The 17807-nt window shown below is 38.8% G+C and overlaps 2 protein-coding genes across 2 annotated transcripts; one reads left to right on the top strand and one right to left on the bottom strand.

Moving 5' to 3' along the window:
- Nucleotides 1–77: 77 nt before the first annotated feature.
- slc25a32a (solute carrier family 25 member 32a) lies at nucleotides 78–7858 on the top strand. The gene is made up of 7 exons (XM_066690478.1): nucleotides 78–614; nucleotides 1870–2020; nucleotides 2523–2608; nucleotides 3006–3166; nucleotides 3961–4074; nucleotides 4319–4464; nucleotides 4947–7858. Exons 1-7 carry the CDS (start codon nucleotides 416–418, stop codon nucleotides 5071–5073), a joined length of 984 nt encoding a protein of 327 aa, XP_066546575.1. The 5' UTR covers nucleotides 78–415; the 3' UTR covers nucleotides 5074–7858.
- Nucleotides 7859–8118: 260 nt separating this feature from the next.
- On the bottom strand, nucleotides 8119–17151 carry cthrc1a (collagen triple helix repeat containing 1a). Its single transcript, XM_066690479.1, has 4 exons — nucleotides 16543–17151; nucleotides 10697–10906; nucleotides 10077–10293; nucleotides 8119–8547 (listed from the first exon to the last, which is right to left on the bottom strand). The coding sequence occupies exons 1-4, from the start codon at nucleotides 16657–16659 to the stop codon at nucleotides 8405–8407; spliced, it is 687 nt and encodes a 228-aa protein (XP_066546576.1). The 5' UTR covers nucleotides 16660–17151; the 3' UTR covers nucleotides 8119–8404.
- Nucleotides 17152–17807: the final 656 nt, after the last annotated feature.

The raw sequence follows: 17807 nt of genomic DNA, 5'->3' as shown, positions 1-17807 counted from the left end.
ATGGGTCATCTGTTATCGTCACGTGGCCTGGGTGAAGCCACCGGGAGCCATTGCCACTGATGGCAAGCATTTTTTACCCGACCGTTTCAAGTTAGGGCTGGGAGACACCCAAAACAGATCACATTTCTCTGTTTTAAACACACCCTCATCATTCCTTTAGTTTCATTGGGACGGATGTCGTTGGAATCGTGTATACAAATGATGCAATCCTTTCTCCAATCGGAAAGCTTTCCCAAAGGTCGTAGGCTAGAGGTTGTTTCGTTGCTGTACACGCCTTTGCTGCGCAACCTGCGCTGATCGAAAGCTGGGTAATGATGGCTTCTGCCGACTGTTTACGTGTGTAAATGACCATTAGCAGTCTGGGGCAGATGTGTGAATATGTGTATGTACTTCTGTTGATTTTCTATACTTAAATATGAGCCCTGCTACTGGAGAAGGTGCTGCAGCGTTACCTGGCGCAGCGACGTCTCCATCCGCGTCGCTGCCAGCCAAGGCAGACCTGCGCCGGCTCTTCAGTCACGTCAAATACGAGAACCTGGTGGCTGGACTGAGCGGAGGGGTGGTGTCCACCCTGGTGCTTCACCCTCTGGACCTTGTCAAAATCAGGTTCGCAGGTATGTCATCGGCAGACTTTGCCAAATGGTCCGATAGACATGAGCCCAACTGAATATAGCGCATGTGCAAATGGAACATTATCCGTGGTGTTTATCTATATCGGGAAAGTTTGTTTTCAAATGCTATGCATATATAACTTAATGATGTGTTATGATGTCTTTATATATTGTAAAGTCTGTATATAGACTTGACATTTTTCAATAAAGAACAGCAGTTTATTATTGACGACACACAGCACTGTCTAAACGCCGACTGTGTGGCGCCACATGGCAGAATTGTGCTTGTAGACTGAATCTGTATTGGGCCTCCAAGAAATGGGTTGAAGTTGGCAGGTTGAGGTTATTGGAGTAGCCTGTAGTCCATGTGTATTCAGTGGGGTTAATTTGATGCGATTGGACAACCATCCTCTTAGGGGCTTTGCATGTGTGAAAAAGAACTGACAAACCATCTTTCCTAATAAAAAAAAAAAAAAAAAAAGTGCCCTCTTTGGGCAGTTGGCTGTTGGCATATGAAGGCCTTCACAAACCACTAGCTGTGACCATCCGGTGGCTAAAATTGTTCCCTGCTCAGTAGCAGATGGCATTCTCCAAAATACCATTTGCTAGCTATGCTTACTGGTTCAAATGCCATCATTGTTCATATTGATACAGTGGCTGTCTGCAAATTGAGTCCACCCTGTGCCATGTGCTTTTACTAACAGTGTAAACATGTGCTTATCTAATCTGGATAGGCCTAATTGTATCTCTGTCAGGGCCTCATCCCTGGGTAAAGTAAGTAAAATAATAATAATAATAATAATAATAATAATAATGTTGAGCATTAGCCGACATCCTTTCACTTACAGTTGTGATGGAGTTGCTTTAGCTACTCACATACTTGCTCACTGGTTAATCAAACAGACCAATAACTCTGCTGTACTGGCTCTGCTTACTTATTCAATATTTTACAAGTTATTTTATGCTCTACAGTGGCCTCTACAGACCGTACTGCTGTTTCAAAAGTTGTGTATTGTAATTACAAAGCATGTTTCCCCATTTCAAGTGAAATGTAAGTAATGAGAATGAACCATGCTTTTCAGAATGGAGGTAGTGATTCCACATTAAATATGAATTCTGATACCATACCCCAGACTCCATTCCAGTGATCGTATTTTGCTTGAAAATTGTATAAGAACATAAACCTGATGCCAATGTCCAAAATGACAACTTGTGGTCAGTAACTACACTGTGTTTGTCTTTCTTTTCCTGGGCGCAGTGAGCGATGGATTGGATTTGAGGCCTAAGTACAGTGGAATATTACACTGTATGAAAAGTGTCTGGAGTCAAGAGGGACTTCGGGGGCTTTACAAAGGAGTGACACCCAATGTGTGGGGTGCTGGAGCGTCCTGGGGGCTGTATTTCTGCTTGTGCGTATTACATTCAGGTCTTTGTCCTTGGAACAGATGTTGGAATTCAAGTTTATGATTTTCAGGACCCTTAACAAATCTAGATCCAGAGCATTAGCCTACATGTCTGTATGTTACTTCTAAAACAGAATAGGTGCTGCTTACTTTCTCATTTCTGTTTAATGTTATAAAGGTTCATCAGTGAAAGGCATGAATAATGTTTTGTTTCTGTTGTGGTTCATAAATTCTATTGCATATATTTCTCCAATAATTAATTTTGATAGATGTTGTTACAGCAATGCAAACTGATTTTAAGCCCTAGGGTCAAGCACTAGCAAAAAAACTAATATCAAAATAGTTTCAAAGGAGAGTGCAATGTTTATAACATGTCACATATGTAATTACTGGTATACAAATATTTTTTATGTCAGTATCTTTAATCAACTCCACTAATTTTCTTAGTCTCATACCACAGTCACATTCTAGGATACCTAACTGTGTTCATGTCATGTTTTATTTTCAGCTACAATGCACTCAAGAGCTACAAGCAGGAAGGCAATCAGTCTGAACTGACCGCTACGCAGCATTTGGTCTCTGCTGCCCAGGCAGGTCAGTAAAAATGTCACTGAAGCAAGAAAGCAAACTAATGAAAGGAAGAAAAATAAAACATTAGATTGGGTAGAGTTCAAATTTTTAAAGTTCAAAGTTAATCATAGATTAGTTATTTTCTTCTGTACAGTACTGGATTATATTTACGCCTTCACATTTATGGAGATGTCCAATCAAATTCTGGAGCCAACCTAATAGAAACATTTAATTATATCTAGGCTTTGATTATCTTTTTGACTTGGTTCATTAAGTATTTGGACATGTGCTGTCAATCTGTAATAATGAAGGGCAGATGCTAACATCCACTTTCAACAGTATGTCCTCATGTGAGTGTCATGAAAGCTAAGTGAATTTTACTGGTCTCGCCCATTCCTCTACATTTGCATTTGTCTTTCAGGGGCTTTGACGCTTTGCCTAACAAACCCAATCTGGGTCACAAAGACTCGCCTGGTCCTGCAGTATGACTCTGCAAGTGAACCATCCAAAAAGCAGTATAAGGGCATGGTTGATGCTCTCGTAAAAATCTATCGCTATGAGGGTATACCGGGATTGTACAGGGTAAGTTTCAGTCTTTGTTTCTATAAAATGAAATGCCTGTGTAATATTTGTAGAACTGATTCAAAGTGTTGATGTCCGCTTCATCTATTTTCATGGTGTCTCATGTTTTAAATATCTAAAACAGATAAGCTGCATTTATCTATTCTTCAAACCTGTAACGCATTCAGTGTCGTCTGAATACAAATACAAATATCAGTGAAGATTATTTTAATATTTTATTTTCTTTAGACTTGTCTATGTTAATATGTATAAAGTCATTTGGATATGTTGATCATGTAAGATATAATGCACATTTAATTTTTCTTAGAGTATTGACCCATTTCGTAACAAAATAAGTCACATTAGACATTGATAGCTGTACTTTTAAAATATACTGTTGTTTCACAGTCATCCACTAGAGGCAGTACTTATAAGTATTGTATTATGGGAAGCATGAACCAGAACAATACTTTTTCAAACTCTTCTATCCACTGTTGTTTTTAGAAAGAACAAAATATCCCCTAAAACTCAATTTCCAAAACTCAATCCCTTTTTACAGCTTAATCAAGAAACAGCCTACAGCAAATTAAGTTGAAACCCAACCTGTATGTAACTGCGATTAAAAAAATGTATCTGATATGAATAGGCATTAATAAAAGTCTTTGTTCAAGGTTATGTTGACGAGACGATTTATATCAATAGACATAATTATTTCCGCTCATTTCTTAGCATATACGTATGAAGAGATTTAGTTAACTAATTGGTGTGCTTCATATTAACCAAGTATATACATCTGATGTCTTTGTTTTCTTTAGGGTTTTATCCCTGGCTTGTTTGGCACATCACATGGGGCTATACAGTTCATGGCATATGAGGAACTTAAGCGGGCCTATAACAGAAACAGGAACAAGCCATCCCAAGCACAGTTGGTAAGTAAAGCAAAATGAAATCATGATTTTATCAGGAAAAGCAGCAGAAGAGTGTTTAAGTTATTATTATTATTATTATAACTCATTATATATTATGCTATTACTGCTATTATTAAGGTTATACCTGGATAAGGTCCAACAGAAAAGTGGGAAAAGTTCCTTCCCATTTTACTCATTGTGACGAGATTAAATCATAGGTTGAGAGTGGTCCTGTTAATCTGAATGGCCTTTCAATTCCCTTCAGAATCCACTGGAATATATTACAATGGCTGCTATATCGAAAATGTTGGCAGTGTCTGCAACGTATCCATATCAGGTGATCCGCGCTCGGCTGCAGGACCAGCACAATCACTACGCAGGAGTCACCGATGTCATCAGGAGGACATGGAGGTAAGCAGAGAGACTGCCAAACTACCCCTAACAAGGAGAGGCTAGATTGGCGTAGGCAGGAACAAACTGTCCAGCTTCTGTTGCTAGAATTGGCAGCATAACCACCAATCATTAACCCTCATTTGAAGTGAAACTCAAGCGATTCGAGTGTAAGTCTCTGCTATTGCATGTCAACATCCTTTACATAATACTGAAGCTGCCCTGTGCAGTGGTCCCCTCATTTGACTGCAGTGTCTTCAGACTACTTTGTTCATTATAAGTAAGTCCATTTCAAAATAATAAAACATGAGCATTCAATTCTTCTTTTTTTGTGTTGTGTTTTGGTGAACAGCACAGTAAGTATTTTTTGGCTGTGCAGAGTTTCAATGAGAATCGTCTATCTTGATTTGCTCGTAAATGTAAAATGAATAAAGGCTTATGAGGATGATGGAGTTTCCCTGAGAGGAATCATGATTGTACACTTTTTTTTTCTGTCGTTTCAGAAATGAAGGTGTCCATGGATTCTACAAGGGAATTGTACCCAATGTGATCAGGGTGACCCCGGCGTGCTGCCTTACGTTTGTCGTGTACGAACATGTGTCCCGTTTCTTGCTCAATTTACGCAGCTGAACTCCACATGCTATCCTGGTACCTATCATCTCCAGGTGCACAACACCAGAGCATAAAAACCTTGGGAACAATTTACAGACATGACCTGGAGGGTCGATTTACCTGTCTAATGTCGAGAGCAAATCTTCTTTTGTAAGGCATTAAATGCAGTGACAATTGACAAAGGAAGGAAGACAAATTGTAAAAAGTTTTTTTTGAGCAGGGATAGCCGCAAAAGGCACAGGTGTACATAAGATTGAATGTCTTTTAGTGTTTTTATGAAAGGTGGATTGATGTAGTTTCATGTGCATGTGTGTGAAGGCGATGGTGTTAAATTCATGCTTAATTTGCTCCATTAGGAAAGGACTGCTATCATAATGCAAACACTCAACCAACAGGTGGGATTCAGCTCCTGTGAGTAGAGTGAAATAAAATGACCATCGCTTGTTTTACTTTATGGTAATCTGTGAGATTACATTTATTTATTTATTTATTTTAATGTTGAAGACTTTGTAGTTGAAAATTGTGAAGTTCAGCTTTTCCCTGGTAAATAATAAGGCGAATGATTTTTGCATTTTGAAGTTGATCTTCATGTTTCTGGTGCCAAGTGCTTTGTGAAATGTTTCTGGGGCAGTTTCAGTGTGGACCACCGCCCCGCTTCATCAGCAGTGCTTGGAGGTTCTGTGATGCTTTAAAAAAGCACCCCTGTACAGGACAGATAGGATAACTGCATATGGCCTGGAAAATAAATACTCTGGAAAGTTCTTTGCACTAATCTGTGCAGAACTTGGCACTTCCTGATCTGCATTTTCCTGTCTATTATATATAAATTCAAACCATTTTATGATGACAACTAACTCGTCCACCCTTCAGTCCACATCACCTGCAACTTTTCACACATGTTCATGCAATCAATCTATTGTCATTTTACTCCCATGAGGCATCTTATATTAAAAAGACAAGTCTTGTGTATGGAAATACACTAGCTAAACTAGACAAGTTTTAATATTTAAAATGGGACTAATCATCATTAACTTCTCATCATTTCCATCTGAGTTTTTTTTAACAAACCAGGTTTTTAAAATCATATACAGTGAGGGGAAAAAAGTATTTGATCCTCTGCTGATTTTGTACGTTTGCCCACTGACAAAGAAATGATCAGTCTATAATTTGAATGGTAGGTGTATTTTAACAGTGAGAGACAGAATAACAACGAAAAAATCCAGAAAAACGCATTTAAAAAAAGTTATAAATTGATTTGCATGTTAATGAGGGAAATAAGTATTTGACATCTTCGACTTAGTACTTGGTGGCAAAACCCTTGTTGGCAATCACAGAGGTCAGACGTTTCTTGTAGTTGGCCACCAGGTTTGCACACATCTCAGGAGGGATTTTGTCCCACTCCTCTATGCAGATCCTCTACAAGTCATTAAGGTTTTGAGACTGATGTTTGGCAACTCGAACCTTCAGCTCCCTCCACAGATTTTCTATGGGATTAAGGTCTGGAGACTGGCTAGGCCACTCCAGGACCTTAATGTGCTTCTTCTTGAGCCACTCCTTTGTTGCCTTGGCTGTGTGTTTTGGGTCATTGTCATGCTGGAATACCCATCCACGACCCATTTTCAATGCCCTGGATGAGGGAAGGAGGTTCTCACCCAAGATTTGACAGTACATGGCGAAGCAGTTGTCCTGTCCCCTTAGCAGAAAAACACCCCCAAAGCATAATGTTTCCACCTCCATGTTTGACGGTGGGGATGGTGTTCTTGGGGTCATTCCTCCTCCTCCAAACGCGGCGAGTTGAGTTGATGCCAAAGAGCTCGATTTTGGTCTCATCTGACCACAACACTTTCACCCAGTTCTCTGAATCATTCAGATGTTCATTGGCAAACTTCAGACGGGCCTGTACATGTGCTTTCTTGAGCAGGGGGACCTTGCAGGCGCTGCAGGATTTCAGTCCTTCACGGCGTAGTGTGTTACCAATTGTTTTCTTGGTGACTATGGTCCCAGCTGCCTTGAGATCATTAACAAGATCCTCCCGTGTAGTTCTGGGCTGATTCCTCACCGTTCTCATGATCATTGAAACTCCACGAGGTGAGATCTTGCATGGAGCCCCAGACCGAGGGAGACTGACAGTTATTTTATGTTTCTTCCATTTGCGAATAATCGCACCAACTGTTGTCAACTTCTTACCAAGCTGCTTGGCGATGGTCTTGTAGCCCATTCCAGCCTTGTGTAGGTCTACAATCTTGTCCCTGACATCCTTGGACAGCTCTTTGGTCTTGGCCATGGTGGAGAGTTTGGAATCTGATTGATTGATTGCTTCTGTGGACAGGTGTCTTTTATACAGGTAACGAGCTGAGATTAGGAGCACTCCCTTTAAGAGAGTGCTGCTCCTAATCTCAGCTCATTACCTGTATAAAAGACACCTGGGAGCCAGAAATCTTGCTGATTGATAGGGGATCAAATACTTATTTCACTCATTAACATGCAAATCAATTTATAACTTTTTTGAAATGCGTTTTTCTGGATTTTTTTGTTGTTATTCTGTCTCTCACTGTTAAAATACACCTACCATTAAAATTATAGACTGATCATTTCTTTGTCAGTGGACAAACGTACAAAATCAGCAGGGGATCAAATACTTTTTTCCCTCACTGTATGATTAGTTTCCATTTGCAGTTTACTTTGAGTGTGCTAAAGGAGAAAACTTGTTGGATTTAAATGAAATATTACTTAAAAAATATATACTTAAATGTTGCAGTAAGTTATTATATTTCCAATTAAAAAAAATAAAAGGTTCACAAAGTTTGATGTCATCTTTAGTAGTATTCAGAAGGAAGTTCAAAGCTAATCTATGTATGTATGTGTGTCCTTTAATGAGTTTGTAAGAAAACAGGAAAGAAAGGTGTGTTTGTATGTGTATATATAGCTGTAACTATATCATTATGAATTGTGTATATATTGTATTCACTTTTATCAGTTTTTCAATATTTACATCACTACACAGCAGATTTGATTTACCAGTGAGAAAAATGCTAAATCATTTGTAACCCAAAAGTAAGTTAAAAAAAAAAAAAAAAGTTTCATTTATTGAGTACAAAAACACGAAATCTTAAAGGCTATTACAGAACACTAAGATATTCTACTCCTGAATTAAATGTTTCTAATGCTCCCTTTTAACATTCAAGACAACAAATGAAGATGGGCATTTTGATCGGTTGCTGAAGTTTTCTTCTAGCGGAGTTTCATATTTCATGGGTTCAGATTACAAAATACATTGATTTAAAAAAAAAAATATATAAAAAAAAAACACTAAGAAAGGTGCATTTTGACTGTGGTTTGGTGACCATCGTTACTTCGGCAGCTCTTCGATGATGACCCTGGACACAGAATTCCAGCCAGTAGAGGCGTCGCCCCTGGGATAGTCAGCGCAGGTCCCCACCCAGACGGCAACATCCACCAGGCCTGCGTGAATGCCTTCACACAGCCCCTCAACTGCACACAACAAAGCACAAGAGTCAAGGCCTTGGGCAGAAATGACTTGAATTATCAATATACATGAGTTACATTGCAGAGTGCTTTTATCTTCTCACTTTATCTTGTGACTGCAACAAAAGCTGTAAAAGTTAACCCTGGAGTGATAGTAACTTAGTCACTTTTACCCAGATGGGTTATATTTGAGAAATGCAGGACATCAAAACTGCTTAGGATTTTATAATTTTCACTAAGTAGGATAAATCATGAATTCACTGAACTGCTTAGGCCTATACCACTGGTAGGTCACAATTTTAATTTGGCCTAGGCCTAGCTGTAGCCATCATACTGATTACAATAGTGGTGTTTACCCTGGTCCAGGAGAGGATTAATCCAGTTTGTTTTATAGATCACCCTAAATCGACATTTTCTGAAGGCTCCCATCTTAGTTTTTGATCCATTTAGAAAGAATGAACGCATACTGGCCTTTAAGGGTCTAAAAGGGTATTCAGATATTGGTTCTAAATTATCTCTAAAATTACTGAATGTGCCAAAACATTCCCTGCTTAATGGAATTAAAGGTTTGTAATCATCAGTAAACTGAGGATTTAAGGATGGGCGGTAAATAGTGGTGGATTGAGGTTCTGCAGAACCAGGGTTAGAGAGTAATTAGAGTTAATTGAGCTTTTGCTGGGGTTAAAAATACAAATAAAAAAACAACTTTAAAATGTTTCTGCTGAACAGTTGGAAAAGCTTCCACACAGACAGAAAAAATCATTCTGCCTTATCCATCAAGAGTTATCTCATAGCAATATTCTGTCACCTAGTGGTCTCATTCTGTAATGCAACTGGCTGTTCTTTGAAACAGTGACTGGAACAATCAAGGTTTGTGAGAATTTTGTCATTTTCACTGCTGGTTATTTTGTTCTTTTAAAAGCATAAAATAGGGGCTATACATGTAACCTAGAGCTTATAATTCTCATTAGCTGTAGGGTTGGTTTTTATGGTACATTTGAAATATCAAGTAAGCTGAACTAAAGATCATGGGTAACTTTTTTTAAGGGAGGGGTACAATGGAAAAAGTTTGAACTGTGTCAGTTACTAATTTGTTATGTTGAACTTCAATGGTATGTGAAGGGAAAATTAGTGATTTCTATATTTACTTTTGATAGAATATTATGGTTTTGAATTCCTCCAGAGAAGAAACATATCTGGTTTATTAGGGACACATTGTGCAGTGTGTTGGGGATATCATGCCTATAAACATGTGGCTTCTATAGTTATATATAAAACTAGATAGATTTCAGTTACAGTGGAAGATGAAATTGTCTACACATGGGTACACTCGATTATAGCTATGGTAAATTACGCAGGAAGGATAAACTCAAAGGGAATCTGTTTCACATCGTCTGTGTAACCTATGACGTGCATCTCCAAACAGTCATGGGAATGGCCTTTAAATGTCAAAATAATTATGTTAATTTGTGTACTTCTCTTCTGTGCAATGTTTTCTGTTCGGTTTCCTTCATGTCTCTCTCTCACTCACTCACCTGAGGAGGTTCTGTGAATGTTGATAGTGGAGTTGAACTCAGGGCTGCCCTGGTCTAGGTAGATGATGGCTTCAACAGGCAGGGGGCCAGTGCATTCAGCCCCATTGAAGGTGAAGTACCACCGCTGGCAGCAGGCGTTCTTGCACTTCAGCCGCAGGGAGCCACTGAAGACGACTCGGAGAGCGCTGTCGCTGCGCAGCTTGGTGAACGTACATTCCTAGAGGAAACGGGGAAAATGGACAAGACATCCACTTTGTAAGGCATCTCATCACAAAGCCAACTGGGCAAAAGGTCACACTTCATACTTTACAAACAGATGGCTTTGAAACTATTAACAAATATTCCCGTGGGGATATTCCTTGGTTTCTTTTCCAGCATTCAAATTGTAATCTGGGATATAGATGCAATTTTACTGAGCCCTGCAACACAAATTATAGCCTGAGCAAAGTTTAAGGAGAAACCAGTTTTTCAGCCCATTTAGCTGCAACACACTAATATGCAAATATTGGTCTTCTTAGTAGGTCATTTGGTGTAATTTATCATTATCTCCATGGAAACTTAATTTGTTTTCTTTACAGGACTTGCTCAGTCTGTAGTTCAAGTGTTTTTCAGAGTCTTACTGCAATTTTGCCTAGATCAATGCCATAGTTAAGGGACTTCCAGGCACACTGTTTGAAGTTGGGTCTCCAGGGCTCCTCCAGGATCTCTTTCATGCACTCTCCCTTCTCTCCCTTCAACCCGTCTCGTCCAGGGATTCCAGGAATGCCATTCACACCAGGGTTCCCATCTCGGCCTGGGGTGCCTGCTGGCCCTTGCATGCAGCCATTGTACTAGAAATTGGGGGGAGGGGAGAACAAAAATATTTACTACCCCTCTCCAATATACAGTTCAGTTAAAAAAAAAACTGTTGTACTTTTCAGAGCACTGGAATGCAAGTTTAAAATCCTGTCTCAGCTTCTTCCGCTGCTTGGGGTTGACCATTTAACAATCTGCGAACAGTGACACAAGCTTTCAAAGGGTTTGTGTTAGCATAGACAACAATACTGTATTTTCTTTTGCGATGGTTATAAGTCTATCTTCTTACCACAGGCTTGGAAGCAGCTACATAGTCATCATTTTTTCTTTGCTTCTTTCCTCACAATAACCTCCCCCCCTCCAGATGGAGTTGCCTCTCCAATCTCTGCCACAGGAGCCCTGCACACCTTCAACACATTTTCTCACACTTTCTCAAAGACCGCCAAATAGTTTATATTATATCTGGTGCCTTGTGCCTTGAAATCATGCAAACTAAACACCTAAATTACATAATGACTCTCACGCAGACGGTTATTGCATACAGGGTGAATTAGACCTGACTGTTCAAGTTCCTGCAAGTTCGTTTGGTATCCAGTGTTCAGTGAATACAGTGTTTCAGAAAATCTATTTTTTAATGGAAAATCTTGAATCTCCATGCTGGAGAAGATTCCATGAAAAGAGATTGTATTTCCCAAGACACATTACAATCTTGAAAAAATAACAAGGAACAAACCATGACTAACATGAATCACCCACGTCTGCGGCCCACCAGTAATTCAGTTATTCATAAACTCCCTTGATTGTTTATACAGATGCAGTCCAAAGCACACTAAAGGACTTTTTTTTCCTTCTTCTTCTTCTGAGATTCATTTAAAATTGTATAAGTTGTTTTTGTGAAGTCTCAACATAATATATTCAGTTAAATACAATATGGCTGCCACTGCTGAAAATCTGAAATGCATGTCAAAACCTTATAGATGTGAACATGTTATGTTTCTCACACCAATCTATGCACCAGACATTATTGCATCTCAGTGGTTACCCCTAACGAAACTTGTGACCGTTACAAAAATGCTCTTACTGCTTGTTCTGTGAAATGAGTGCAGATTGTGTCCTCCAGGCGGAAAATAAAATTAAAATGACCTGGTTTAAAATCGGTTGTATCCAAAGTCAATCCTCAGTCCAGGTTTTATAATGCAGCTACATCAGTTATTCATTGAGGAAATTACATCAGTGGACCAAATATATATATATATATATATATATATATATATATATATATATAATTTCAATTAAGCACATAACTTTTCAGAACTTTACAGAACATTTTATAGAGCACATAGACAACCCTACTATGCCATCCCTGGGGAGCTGTTTCACAGATTTTGTTTGAATAACATCAAGTCTGAGCCGTAGACTGAAATGAACATCTGTACAAGTTGCACAAAAAATAAAAAGCACACTGGAAGGACACAGCTGTACCTGGCTGACATCCAGTCGAGGTCCACAGTCTGCACATGAATCAGAAATGATGGAAAAGAATATGTAATTTTAAAAAAGAAAGCATTATAAAGTGATTCACAAAATGGTCCATATGAAACTATACATTCCCATCTATGCACCGTATCTATGTCTGGAAAAAGATCTATGTCTGGAAAATGGTCCAACACCCAGAATGCCTAAATGAAAGGCAAATGCAATTATGGGGCTGCTGGATTCAAGTTTAAAAGTGTCTAGACAAAAACATCCACCAATAGACAATGATGACAAAATTTGGTGCCACATCACGGGCCAAAAAAACCCTGTTAACTTTGATTTTCTGTTTTTAACCATGACCAGACCATGACAGCCAAGTTTAGCACAGATGGAAGCATTTTTATGAGTTTTCAAGCTGACCAGGAACATACTATTTTCTACATCTGTAATAGATAAGTAATTGATGGGAGAAATGTTTTAATGATAAGAACACATACCTATTGGCAAGAGCTCTAATAGCAGTCTTTAAAGATATGCAAACCGAATATGGGTTACCAAAATAAGGCATCTGTATCACCGACTGAGGTGTTGCAATCCAGGCATTTTCAGTTCTACATCAGACAGATATCAAATTGCAGCTGTGGAGGGGAAACCATTCAGGAAGGAAGAATATTCCCCCTGCATGCTCAATGAGAATATTCCCTCTGCAGTCTGTGATTATTATGCAATGCCTATTCTGAATGATCAGGCTGTGCAAGAGATCATCAGATACTTGTGGGTGTCACAATGAGGCCATATGTGCAAGGCCAGTTGTCTTGTTTTGCACTGTGAACTGGCTGGGAAGCAATAGATTTGAAGGCAGTTGGAAGACAGAGCTCACACGGACACCACAGGTCCTTCTGGAGGCTGGTCAACCACAGGAGTCACTGTTAAATAGCAAATTCTCCTCTTCTGTTCTCTGCCATATCCTGTCCAGTTTCACGAGACGTTGTGCCACTTTATCCCAAGTCATTCTAACAGTCTGTGGGCTCCTCTGGTTTTCATCTGAGGCCAACTGAGTTTTACTCCCCTTTTAAATAACAATTATAGACAGAATACATAGAAAAGACTTAAAGGATGTGGCGCAGTTTGTTGGTGTGAAATGCCTTTTGGCTTTTGTTGTTTGTTATTTTCCAGCAGTTGTTGTGCACCATGGTTTCTACACGCTTTTGGATCACACTTATTTCTAAATTAAACCTTCGTTGCGGTTGCTTTACAGGGATCTATTTTCAGATCTTGACTAACCACCACCCAAGAACAAATGAATCCATGTTTTTGCCACCAGATTTAACTTCCTGGCCAAACACCCACAATTGTATAGTTACAAAACATAGTAGGCAAATTCTGTAGCATTGGAATTCAGTAATAATATGTTGTTGTTGTTGTGTGTTTCCAAAATTGGAAAAAAATAACTCAATTGATAGCATTTGATATGGAGAAGGGGCTTCTGTTCCTCTAAATTCTGACAGTTAGTGAAGTTCATCAAGTTTGGAGAGGCACAGATCTCTCCCACAATCCGACACTGCTCTCTAAAGTCACAGTGTAGGGAGCGATGCTAGTGACAGGCTCAGTACCAGTCAAAAGGCTAAAATAAACAAATACACCTTTCTGTGCAATGAATGACTCAGTAGAGTGAAATGAAACACTTCCATGTTCACAACATAATGTTATAGGAGTACAGGCACCAGACAATTGACCTCTGGCCACCAATGCCTCAGCAAAGCGCTTACATCTATCACAAAGAGGTCAGACCTGCTTGTGAAGTGTGCATTAGTGCCTTTATACTACTAAAGATGTAACCTCGGTATATCACCGCTCCTGACCAGCAGAGACCACTCTAACCAAACATCCCTCCCTGCCACACTTATCAGTACTTGCACAGCATACACAGGAGGGCGGACATTACATTAAGGATGTAACACATTCCTTTCATAAATCTTCAAGTTCTCTAAGTCCCATTACAAATCTATAATACATTGATGACTAGAATATTTTGTGAAAATAATAATGACAATAAATGACAAGAAAAATTAAAAATAAAATAACAAATGCATTTACAATTGAATGACTGTGAAAATATGCTTTTCGTTTGGTTTGTCAGTTCAGATGTGTCTAAATAATAGTTGTGCTTCACCATTGAGAGGCCTTGTTTTTCCTTACATGCAGTGACTGCACATATGGATATTCAAATGCTTAATATCCCTTTTGTATGATGAAATATGTATCCATGTTTTATGTTTTTGCTGTAAAATAAAAACTATCAATTTTAAGCAAACCCACTATTCTCGAACTGGGGCAGAGCTCATTCAGCTGAAGAACAGCTTAATGATTACTTAGAAGTTTAAAGCCACAAAGACATTAAACTTAAAGCATTAAATCATTTGAATGAAATCAGACTGTAAAGCACATTCCTAGCACAAGACAATTACACAACTTTGTAGGGATAGAATGCTCACAGTGCCATGGCTAAGTAGAGACTTGGGGGAGGGTTAAAATAAAATGTTACCACATTGACATGAAAGGAGCCAGAGGCTTCAGCTGAGTGTCTGGTAAAAGTTCAGGCTGTCTATCATCCCCAGTGCACTAAAAGGTGAAACAATTTTAAATTCATCTGGTGGTCATTACAGGACGTTGAGGCATGCAAAATGTGCTTACAAAAAACAAAGTAAATATGCCATTCCCTTCCAATTCCATGGCATATTATACTTTGCCTACTTTGGAGGTCTCCATTTGCTTATTGGCTACACTGGCTTTTATCTGGTTAGCTTTTTCCTTAGAGAAAGTTATTATGAGGAAAAGACCAGCTCAGAATGACTGGTACATTAAGACACCACATTCACTCAAGCAGACATTTTTCAAATTGTGCCCAGGTGGTTTGTATGGTTAACCAATAGTGGGCCACTGTTGGGTCAAAGTCATCAACAAGAGCTCCAGCTATGAGTAAGCAACATAATATTCACTTTGGCTTGAAATCCTCGATCCAACAATTTCAAACCCCCAAGGTTCATAATCACTACTTTAACTTGAAACACTGAAAAAGCACTTATTCAAATTATGTACATTACACTGACTAGGCAACTTTTCTGCATTTATACAAATCAAAAAGTGGTCAGCTATGACTTAAACCAAACAAAATCCACTAACCACCAACACTGGTTGCCAGATATTTTGAATATATCTGAAGAATAGTGGGACCCTTTGTTCTGCTCTAATAAGAGAACAACTGTGAGTTTCTAAGAGTGCAGGCATCTGATCATAAATAATCAATAATAAAACATAACAGGAAACATTTTTTTTATCAATTAATTCATTAATTTAAAACATCAATAAAGTGGCTATGGACTCTTTCAATTGCAAGAAAAAATATGTATATTTGTACAAAAACATCTACTCTGAAGAAAACAGACATTTGCTGGCACTAAAACTCAACCGGCCACATTCATGAAAAAACAACACAAAGCAAACTACAATGCAAAGTAATTTCATTCATGGATTTTAAACGGAATATGAATGTGTGCGTGGTCAACGTTTCTGATATTACCGGTCTTCTTGAAGTGAGATCTTAATTGTATCGATCTATAGAAATATCTAGCGCAAATTCAATTAATTTAGCATAATCTGAAAATGAGTTTTATGTAATCCTGAAACCAGGCGCCTTTCAAAAGCTAAACTGGGGGGGAGGTACTTCCAAAACAGCATCTCTTTTCATTCCATCTAAATAAGTGGTATAGTTTGATAAATCATTTAAAATTAAATAAATACATAAATAGTCAAAAATAATAGAACGATGCCTAACAACTCTGATAACTAATATGTTTATAAAACCAGGTACTTGGGTATTCTTTCCTTTTTCTTTTGTCACACTTGGTTAACAGTATCGTAATTATATTTTGGTACTTGACTTAATTCGTTAGTGTTTATTTATATTCCATAAAATAATAATGACAATAATAATAATCAGTGTACTTCTGTGATTTGTAAAACTTTTACTAGTGAGGTAGAGACATGGGGGTGGGGGTGGGAGTGGGGGTATGGGAAGAAAAGACCACATTAAGGCTACTGGCTGTAGAATAATGTGCGACTGTTTAAATACTATTGAATATCAACAGCACAAACCAAAAACCTTTCTATAAAAGTACAAAAAAGGAAGACTTACTCTTTCAGTGAACTCCGCATCCCTCTGGCGAAGAGCCCTCTGTCTCACTTTCTCTGTCCCGCAGAAGTGCAGGATGGTCCAGGTGAAGAAGAGCAGGCGAGCCAGGAGAGAGCCCATAGTCACACAGCGAGCCTGAGGCACAAGCGGGACACAAGGCGCCTCAGTGCGGCTGCGGGGGAATGGCTTCAGTTCCTAGGCTGGGTTGGGGAGGTGAAGTGCGCACTGTCTCCTACTGGCGAAGAAATGTCTGTCTCGGATCACGAAAACCCAAAAGTCCCTTGGGGATTTCGGAATGTAACGGGTTTGTGTTTTCATATATATTTCCCTCTTTCAGATCGACTGAATGGCTCGGATAATTGCCAGATCTGACCTGGGATTACGCAAAACGCAACAATATTAGTCGTTATTTCTTATTCAGTTTATCCCATGTATGCCCAACTTTTTTAAACAAAGCGTCTTCTGTTACTTAGATTCAGACGTCCAGTAGGGCCTTCTATCTTTTTATCTGATCACAGAAAAACTCAAATACAGTGAGTCCCTCTTCAGACCCGACTGCTTGCTGTACAGTAATCCTCAGCTTGTGTGAATCCCTGTTCTGCGAAAGTGACAAACGCACTGCTTTGGGATTGAAGTGCATTTGACATCATGATCACATATTACCATATAAGACCGTGGGAACCGCCTACAAAGTCTGTGCAATATGAAAAATGTCAGATTTATACAATCCGGTTCAAATCTAAACGTATAGCTTTGCATCATCCGGTTTACACTACTGTGCAATAGATTACATTAGTGAATTCGTTTGGATTAAAAAAAGTTTGTCGCTAAATTCGTCTCAACTTTGCACAGATCTCATTTGCTCTGCATCTCAATTTATTTTATGAAAAAATATCACTGGCGTGTCTGTGTGGTGACAGTGAAAATGTAGATACCCTTCAATTTAAACCTCCTTGGTCCACCTATTTTGAACCAAGGTTATATAATGAAATGTATCTTCTTAACAAGGAGCCCCTAATTTTTATAGGACTCATGGCCGGGGTGACACCTACAAAAATCAGTTACTTAGTTCTTAGTGGTGGTTGCATTTTATTATTATCATGCAAATCTTAGTTCAGATCAAATAAGCAAGAAGACAAACATTTACCATTTACAAGCGTTTAGCATATCAAGCAATGTTGCAATCTGTACTTTGTATTTACAACACTAGTACACACCATGCGAGATACTATCAAAAGGTTCTGCTTGTGGTCAACTGAAATAGTATA

The sequence above is a fragment of the Amia ocellicauda genome, chromosome 18 (assembly GCF_036373705.1).
Source record: "Amia ocellicauda isolate fAmiCal2 chromosome 18, fAmiCal2.hap1, whole genome shotgun sequence".
Classification (NCBI taxonomy): domain Eukaryota; kingdom Metazoa; phylum Chordata; class Actinopteri; order Amiiformes; family Amiidae; genus Amia; species Amia ocellicauda.
The sequence above is the reverse complement of the archived record's forward strand: the minus strand, read 5'-3'. Positions and strand labels throughout refer to the sequence as shown.